We start from the raw sequence: 9,414 nt of genomic DNA on the forward strand, positions 1-9,414 counted from the left end.
CCAAGCAAAAAGGCCTCTGGGCTAGATTTAAACGTGGCCTTTATCATTAACCTCCTAGAAGCAGGATTAAGTGAAAAAAGCAAGGTATAGAAAAGTGTGTAAAACAGACAATGATTGATGTACTGAAGCAGGGGTGGACATGGTATAAAAGCATAGAGTCGGGGCTTCCCTGGTGGCGCAGTGTTTGAGAGTCCGCCTGCCGATGCAGGGGACACGGGTTCGTGTCCTGGTCCGGGAAGATCCCACATGCTGCGGAGTTGCTAGGCCCGTGAGCCATGGCCGCTGGGCCTGCATGTCCGGAGCCTGTGCTCCGCAACGGGAGAGGCCACAACAGTGAGAGGCCCGCGTAACGCAAAAAAAAAAAAAAAAAAAAGCATAGAGTGCAGGCACAAAGGTAAATGGAAGTACCACCTGAATGTAAGCTCTTTAAGGACAGAATTTTCGACTTCTGTTTTTAGTCACTGCTCTATCCGCAATACCTAGAACAGGCACTCAATGAGGATTTCTTTCCTTTTTCTTTTTTTTTGACTAAAGCAGTTCATGTCCTTTTATTCCCATTTAAACTCCCCAAGAGCCAGAGGTGAAGTGTCATCTTCTATTCCAAGGATGAAGTCTTCAGGTAAGGTCTCAGATGCTATCTGAGCTAACTGGTCATCATAAGAATGTAGGGTCCATAATTTCTCTAATTCATAGGTTTCTCTGGTTTCCGGAAGCATCGAATGAATCACCATGATGCCAAAGTCCACACAGAGCCAGCCAGCAGTGTCCTTCCCTTCGATGTTAACATGAGGCTCACTTTTACATTTCAGGTGTTTGTACATTTTCACAATGTAGTAGGCCATGGCATGTATGTGTTGAGTGGAAGTTCCACTACCAATTACAAAGTTATCTGTATATTTCATTTCTGGAGGAACCTCAATGACACAAATGTCTCTTGCCTCAGAAGTGAAACCAGCATATTGATGTCAAACTTGGGACCAGTATGATCTCCGGTGCCTGACTCGGGCGCCCCTCACCGGCAGTACCCTCTGTTCGCCCCTCCGGGCCGCAGGCCGCGCTCTCGGTCGGGGGCCAGGCAGACCCTGCGGAGCGCTGTTCCCACCGGAAGCCGCCCAGCCGAAGGTGGCGCCCCACGGCCGCCGTGGGCCACGCTCCCGGAGAAAAGGCCTCAATGGGTATTTCTTAATTGAATAAATAGAACAGAATGAAAAGCATATCCCTGAAAAGAGAGATGAAAATACGGCATTGGTGGCTGCCCGCTGGTAGGGAGGGTGGGGTGTCAGGGTAGAGGAGGGCTGAGAGGAGACGGAACCCCATTCTGTACTGTGTGCAGCTTTTGCACACATGCACCACCTTAAAAAGTTAAAAAAAAAGGGGGGAGGGTAAGAACAGGAAAGCAGGACACCGAGGGCCTAAAAACAAGTTGGAAAAAATGTGAAATCTGGTCGAGCATCTCTTACTGATACCATCCTCCATTATAGCAGAGGAGAAAAGCTAACTAGAGAGTTAGCAGTCCCCTCCCCTTCACACGGCAGCCCTGAGGGGCTAATCTGCTGTGGCTGTAAATATGGCAGCCTTGAGGGTTTCCTTACATAAGCAAATAAGGCTCCCGTAAATAGCACAACCTAGTCCTTTGAACACTGAAGCAACAGGCCTTCGTTCTGACAGCCAGCCCTTGACATCTTGTCAACCTCATGAGAAGTCATTTCTGCCTATTCTCCACTAAGCTTCACTGACACCTTGGAAATGGTAGGCACTCTTGGATAAGGAAAGTCTCTATGTGTTTAATTTGGGCCAATTCCTGTTAAAAACAACATTCTTCTATTTCTAGCAATATTCCCAAATGCCTGATTTCAGTGCTCCCTTCAAAAGGTGGGCAGCATATGAAACACAGAGAATTAATATTCTTTATCTTTTTTTTTTTTTTTTTTTGGCGTTACGCGGGCCTCTCACTGTTGTGGCCTCTCCCGTTGTGGAGCACAGGCTCCGGACGCGCAGGCTCAGCGGCCATGGCTCACGGGCCCAGCCGCTCCGCAGCATGTGGGATCTTCCCGGACCGGGGCACGAACCCGTGTCCCCTGCATCGGCAGGCGGACTCTCAACCACTGCGCCACCAGGGAAGCCCCCTCTATTCTTTATCTTTGACAGAGAATTTACTAGTTAATATTTTGACAGAGAAGTATAAATTTACATGAAATATCTCATTTAAATCTCATAACAGCTTTATGTAGGAGATGGGCTCATCCTATTTTATAGGAATTAGGGCTTAAAGAAGCAGGTGGGAAGCAAGGATTCCAACCAGGCTGGTCTCTAAAACGCATGCTTTTCCTCTCCACTGCCTCCCAGCATTTGTGTTATACCTGCAATTTACAAAGCAACTCACATACACTATCCCATTTAATCCTCACAACCCTGAAATCTAAGAATTATTTTAAATTTCCATTTGCTATGGACTGAACATTTGTGTGCCCCCTGCAAATTCATATATTGACGCTTAATCCCCAGTGTAGTAGCATTCAGAGGTGGGGCCTTTAGGACATAATTAGGTTATGAAGATTCAATATCAAAAAAACAAACAACCCAATCAAAAAATGGGCAGAAGACCTAAATAGACATTTCTCCAAAGAAGGCATATAGATGGCCAACATGAAAAGATACTCAACATCACTAATTATTAGAGAAATGCAAATCAAAATGACAATGAGGTATCACCTCACACCGGTCAGAATGGCCATCATCAAAAAGCCTACAAATAACAGATGCTGGAGAGGGTGAGGAGAAAAGGGAACCCTCTTACACTGTTGGTGGGAATGTAAACTGGTGCAGCCACTATGGAAAATAATATGGAGGCTCCTTAAAAAACTACAAATAGAACTACCATATGATCCAGCAATCCCACTCTTGGGTTTATATCTGGAAAAGACAGAAACTCTAATTTGAAAAGATACATGCACCCCAATGTTCATAGTAGTACTATTTACAATAGCCAAGACACAGAAGCAACTTAGATGTCCATCAACAGAATGGATAAAGAAGTTGTGGTACATATATAGAATGGAATATTACTCTGGCATAAAAAGGAATGAAATATTGCCATTTGCAGCAACATGGATGAACCTAGAGAATACTATACTTAGTGAAGTAAGTTGATATATTATATGATATCACTTATATGTTGAGTCTAAAAAGTAATACAAATGAATCTATACACAAAACAGGAAGAGACTGACAGACATAGAAAACAAACTTATGGTTACCAAAGGGAAAAGAAAGGGGAGAGAGAGAACTTAGGAGTGTGGGATTAACAGATACAAACTACTATCCATAATGTAGAGAAGCAATAAGGATTTACTGTATAGCACTGGGAACTATATTCAATATCTTGTAATAACCTATAATGGAAAATAATCTGAAAAAATATATATAACTGAAAAAAAGAAAAAGTTTCACATCAGTGTGTCTCCAAAGACACCAGGCTCTTTTTCCAAGAGTTATACAAAGTCTTGTTAAAACCTAGAAACGTTTAATTACCTATGGCATATACAAATTACTCAGATTTCAATTGGGTCAAGGCTTAAGATATTATTAAAATTATCTGTCAGGGGACTTCCCTAGTGGTCCAGTGGGTAAGACTCTGTGCTCCCAATGCAGAGGGCCCAGGTTCAATCCCTGGTCGGGGAACTAGATCCCGCATGCCGCAACTAAGAGTTTGCATGCGGCAACTAAGAAGCCCGCATGCCGCAATGAAGATCCCGTGTGCCGCAACTAAGACCCAGTGCAGCCAAAATAAATATAAATAAATACATACATAAATAAATAAATATAAAATAAAATTATCTGTCAGGATAAACTATAAAACAAAAAATTAGGTTGTGAGGGCAGAGCCCTCAGGAACAGGAACAGAGACTTCCTTTCTGCTCTCTGCCTGTGAGGACACAAAAAGATGGCCGTCTGCATCCCAGGAAGCGGGCTCTCACCAGAAACCAAATCTGCCCATGCCTTGACCTTGGACTTCCCAGCCTCCAGAACTGTGAGAAATAAATGTTTGCTGTTTAGGCTACCCAGTCTAAGGTAATTTGTTACAGCAGCCCAAACTGACTAAGGCATCATTTTACAGAGGGGAAAACTGCAGCTCAGAGACAGGCACATAGGGGCAGCATGGTATAAGACAGAGAGTGCTGGTCTGGGGAGAAAGACCTGGATCCTACTCCTGGCTGTGCCCCTGATGAACTTGGTGACCTTGGCAAGGCATGCATGCTCTCCGGACCACAGTTTCCTCTTCTGCAAGGCAGTGTATTGGACTAGATGCTCTAGCATCCCCAGCAGCTCAGATAGTCTTTGATCTCAGGAAACCTCTTGGTGCTCCTTGCAATGAGGTTAGAACTTCAGTTGTGAAGGGGGAGCCAATGAAACTGACATACACAACTGGCCCTGGTGGGACATTGGCATTTATTCCTATGCTGCAGTTCACACTTCTAAGTTTCTACAGTTGCAATGTCTTAAGCATAATGACACCGTTTCTAGAATGCCATTAATATTCCCACCAGAAATGGAAATGCCAAATTGCTAATCGCACCCCGGGGGCTTTGCATCTCATACTATCATCGCTTTATATGATATTTAAAATCATATTTAAGTTTATTAAAATATCAACCATTTTTCGTTTAGAAACAGGAAAGTCTACGCCAGTGTTTATACAACGGCAGGAAAAAAAAAAACTCTGTCCACCAGAAACAAGCCAGCCCACAACTCCACAGAGCTGATGAAAACATTTGAAGAACCCAGCCCTGCCTGACTGGGGCTTCCCTTTGCGAGAGGGCATTGCCAGCAGCAGTGACAGGTTAGTGCTGAGTTAAAGTAGCAGCTGGAATCAGCACAGGTGGAGGCTCATGACCCCTGTCTGTGGCTCAAAACTGGAAGCTATGGTATCTTGCCTGGTAAGGAAGTGGGTGGAGCAGAAAGAGAGTGGGCAGCCCGGGTTTGAACCTGTGCTCTGTCGCTAGTGTCTCTGTGATAATGGGCCAGTTACTTCATCCCTCTGAACTTTAGCTTCCTGACCTATAACTTCTCATTTAACATTTCTGGCTGAGGACTGCTGCAGTGATGGAACGGGCTTAGTAGGTGCACAATAAACGTCCATGTAACCACAAACATCTGCACTGGACAAGACACAGCCTTTGACCTCAAGGAGTTCACGGTCTAAAGAGGAAGAGAAACGTGGAGAGGCAATGACGACTGAGGATACCGAGGACTGGGGTAGTGGCAAGGATGGAGAGTTGCAGGAGCTCGGCAGAGAGTGTCTAGCCTTACGGGAAGAGGTGATGTGGTCAGAGGAGACCCTCTCCTTCCCCCAACTTCCCCCCAGGAGACATCTGAGCTGATAGCAAAGATGAGGAGGAGACTCAGGGGGGTGGGGGGTGGGGAGGTAGGAGGATTACTCCTGGCAGGAAACAGCCTGCTGCCTTTGAAGAATTATCAGCGATTTGCAGGGGACTAGAGTTGAGGGTGAGGGAGTTGGGGAAGCAGAAGGAGCTGAGGCCTGTGAGCCCCTCTGTGAGCCTGGGGCCTCCCCATGCCCCCTTCTCCACCTGCGTGTGGGCACCCCCCTTGGCTGCATGGCTCCATGCACACGCTGCACAACTGCACCCCGAGGCCCGAGGCACAGCGCGCTACCTCAGCAGGGACGTGTGTCATGGTCTGGGAAATCTGGATTTTGTTCAGAACACTCCGAACCTGAGAAATGAACTAGAAGGGTTTAAATCAAGGAAGTGACACAATCACAGCTGTGGGTTAGAAAGAACACTCTGAACACAGGAAGGCTTCTGGATTGCTGAGGACTGAGAGAAGGCTGGAGGCCTGGGGGAGGATACCCTGAGGACACGAGCAGAGGCACAGGGGGGCGGGGGGGGGCGGGCTGGCAGAAAGGGAGGCTTCAAGGAATCCACAGAAGGTAAACTGGACAGGATTTTGTGACCCCGTGGAGATGGGAGGAGGTGAGGACACGACGGTGGCTGGGGCCTGTGGATCTGCAGACGTAGATGTGGGAGTCATTTATGTGGAGAGAGAGGGGAAGGTGAATCCGTCGGAGAGTCAAGAGGGAAGAGGATCCAGAACAAAATGTCAGGGGCCCCTGAGGTAGAGACAGGAAGAAACGTGCAGGGAGCAGGGAGGAGGCTGAGCAAACCTGGACCTGTGGTGTTTCTTTTCCCCACTGAGTAGGAGGTGGAGGTATCTGCAGAGGCTGGGGCGTGTGGTAGGGCTCAGGATGGCAAGGAGGAAACAGCTACTGTGAGGGGGTTGGAGAGGCAGCGGATTGGGGACGCCGGGGAGGACTGCCAAGCACGGGTTGTTTTCTCCTGGCCCGACAGCTGCCATCAGTCAGGGGACCAGATGGAACAATGAGGTAAGATCCTCCCAGCACACAAGCTACACTCTGGGGGCAGAGCAGGTGCTTTTAGACACAGAATTTATTCGTCTGAACCGCTAGAGGGCCACCGGTGCCATTTGCTTGCGGGAGTGTGGGAAGAGGCTCCCAGCTGGCCTCCCCAGCTACCAGCAGGAGCAGGCCTGGAGTGAGAGTGCAAACGGAGGCCCATACACCCCATACACCAGCTGGCTAAACATGTAGAAACTCAGCGAAGCTGCTCCCCCAACGGGCCTGCTTTCCTAGCTGGGCCTCGCAACCTATTCCCAAGCACCACCCTTGCATCCCAGAGGCTAAAGGAGGTGAGCTCTTCCCTGGGTCAGCCCGACCACCTGTGAGCCTGTGAGCCAGGATGGGGTAGAAGCTGGACCTGGGCCCAGGACTCCCAACTGGTGACTAGACCCTCGGGACTGAAACGGATGGACACAATCAAGGTCTCCCAGGAAGCTGAGGCAAGCAGATTCCCCTCCCTGCGTGTCATTTTGCCGACTCAGGATTTCCAGGCAATTCTAAGCACCTCCCAAACTACATCACCCGCGTAGAGAGAAGGGAAAGCGCTTAGTTATCTCGTGGAAACGTCTCTGGCTATATACCTACGCTGGGTGATTTGAAGTGACTGTCAACAAAGCAGGGCTTCTGGAAGCAACCCAATTTCCTTCAACTGGTAAACGGTAAAACAAAATGTGGTACATCCATACAACAGAACACCGCTCAGTAATTAAAAGAAGAAAACTACTATATGCAACAACTTAGATGTATCTCAAAAGCATTTTATGTTAAGTAAAATAAGCCAGGCACAGAAGGCTGCATACTGCACGGTTCCACCTTTATGACATTCTAGAAAAGAGGAGCTATGGGGAGAGAAGACAGATCAGGGGTTGCCAGAGCAGGAAGGGCAGAGGGGATTAGCTGCAATGGGACCTAAGGGGATTTGACTGGGTGATGAAAGTATTCTATGTCTTGATTGTGATGGTGGTTTCACAGCTGCATACATTTGTCAAAACTCATCAAACCAAATACTTTTAAAAAGGGTGAATTTAATGAAGCTAAGCCCCCAAATAAGTAAATTAATCCGACCCACTTTCTCTGGTTTCCCAGGACAGAGGCTGTGGTTTTCTTCCTCTTCCTTGGTCTAGGGGGTCCATTTCAGCCCATGACCCTCTCCTGTAATTCCTCTTCATTCAATTGGTTATCAAACCAGAGGAAGACAGATGGACAGAGACAGAGACAGCGGGAGACAGATTTAGACAGAAAACATTGTATATTTTGGAGTCTGTGATATGTAGAATCCTCCTAAGCACGGGCCCCGAGGCAGGGAAAGGGTCCTCTTTCCAGGGTGCAAGAATAGCACGAGACTGTCATGGCTGAGAGCATCTCCTTCGATAAGTCAGGGTACCTCAACTTCTACCACCCAATAGATTCTCACTTTCACAAATTCTTTGATAGTAAGCGTTCTGTGAGCATTGAATTTTTGCTGAAATTTTAAATATGAATTCTTTAAAGACTCCCATAGGTAGTCACTTTAAAGTTTATATTCTTCCTGATTATTTGTTTTGCACATTTTAAACTTTTCGTGAATTGGATTTGCTTAAAAGGGAGTATACCTGAAGGATAAGCCATCAAACCTCCGTTTTGCTTGACAGACCTGCCAGATGTGTCGCTCTTTTGAGGCAGGGCCCAGCTAGAAACCAGAAGAATGGAGGGCAGAAAGGAAGAAGATAACGCAAAGCAAAGGACAAACAGAAAGCGCTTCTATTTGTCTTTCTGATGCACACTCACAGACACTCGCACATTCCTCCCCAGCCCAGCGCTCCCATGCTCACTTGGATTTCACTAACATTACATGAAATCACAGGAGCCACCTACTCTGAAAGTATGCGTTCTACGTGTGATAAAAATGAGAGAAAGGACTTTTTCAAAATTGTCATATCATGGGAGAGACTTTTGGCATGAACCTGTCATACCAAAGGGCTGCTGTTGACTCTGGGAGCCCAAGAAGTCTGTAAATGACCCCCACAGTCACACAGCCCTTCAGGGACTCAGTTTATTCACATGTAAAATGGGAATAACAATAACTGCCTTCTTTTTCTCACATAACCCGTGGTTAGGGGCACGTGTGGAATTGCACGTGAAAGAGCCCTGTAAACTCTGGACTAGCACCTGCCTACATAGCGCCTATAGCAGCTGCTGCTGAACGGCGGTGTGACACAGCCAGCGTGGTGTGAAAAGCGACTCCCTCCCCACTGCAAGGACCCCCGGCCTTTAGAGGAGGCCCCCGGAGCTTGTTAGTGGTCGAGATACTTTCGTTTCTAGTTTATAACCGACCTGCGGGAAGCCCCCTTCGCCTCCCCCGCTCACCGGAACACAATCTAAAGATTTCTCTCGCTGTCCTGAGTGCTGGATCCTGCAGGACCCGCCAAGCCAGGGTCATCGGCTTCCCCGTGAGCTCGGCATAGCGTGCGGGTGTGCTGAGAAGCGCCGAGGTCAGCACCCCAGCCGGGACCCCCTTGTCCGGCCCCAGTCAGCGCGCCGGCTAATGCGGCCTATTCAGGGAGGCGGGGCGGGAACAATGGGAACAAATCTGTGCCCACAGCGCTCCCAGGGGACAAAGTGCTGGCAGCCTTTCCCTCGGAGCTCATCAATTCCGGAACCACTCAACCAGGGTGCTGAGCCCCGGCGGCTGCTGACTCACAAAGGGCCACGTGGACGCCGGGGAAACAGGAACCCATTTCGCGCAAGTGAAAGGAAATGCGATCATTTAGCGGAGATAAGAGAAGACCGAGGGCATAAGGCCTGGCAGAAATGAAGTGAGAGAGATCACGTTCCCCTTTCTGTGCAAGTAGCTGCTCCTCTCCCCCTCCGAGGCACGGAACTCTCTGCTCTCCTGCGGCCCCGACCCCACCTCGCTCCACCGCGCCCTCCTCCCCTCCACCTGCTCCCCAGACACCATCTCATAGCCATTCACAGACTCGTAAGTCACTGGTCATTAA

General features: G+C 48.2%; 1 protein-coding gene across 1 annotated transcript; it reads right to left on the reverse strand.

The window, feature by feature from the left end:
• Positions 1-548: 548 nt before the first annotated feature.
• LOC116752624 (mitochondrial assembly of ribosomal large subunit protein 1-like) lies at positions 549-9,153 on the reverse strand. The gene is given in 3 exon segments (XM_032629396.1): positions 549-937; positions 940-1,011; positions 9,117-9,153. Coding segments are annotated over 3 exon segments (498 nt in total).
• Positions 9,154-9,414: the final 261 nt, after the last annotated feature.

The sequence above is a fragment of the Phocoena sinus genome, chromosome 4, assembly GCF_008692025.1.
Source record: "Phocoena sinus isolate mPhoSin1 chromosome 4, mPhoSin1.pri, whole genome shotgun sequence".
NCBI lineage: Eukaryota > Metazoa > Chordata > Mammalia > Artiodactyla > Phocoenidae > Phocoena > Phocoena sinus.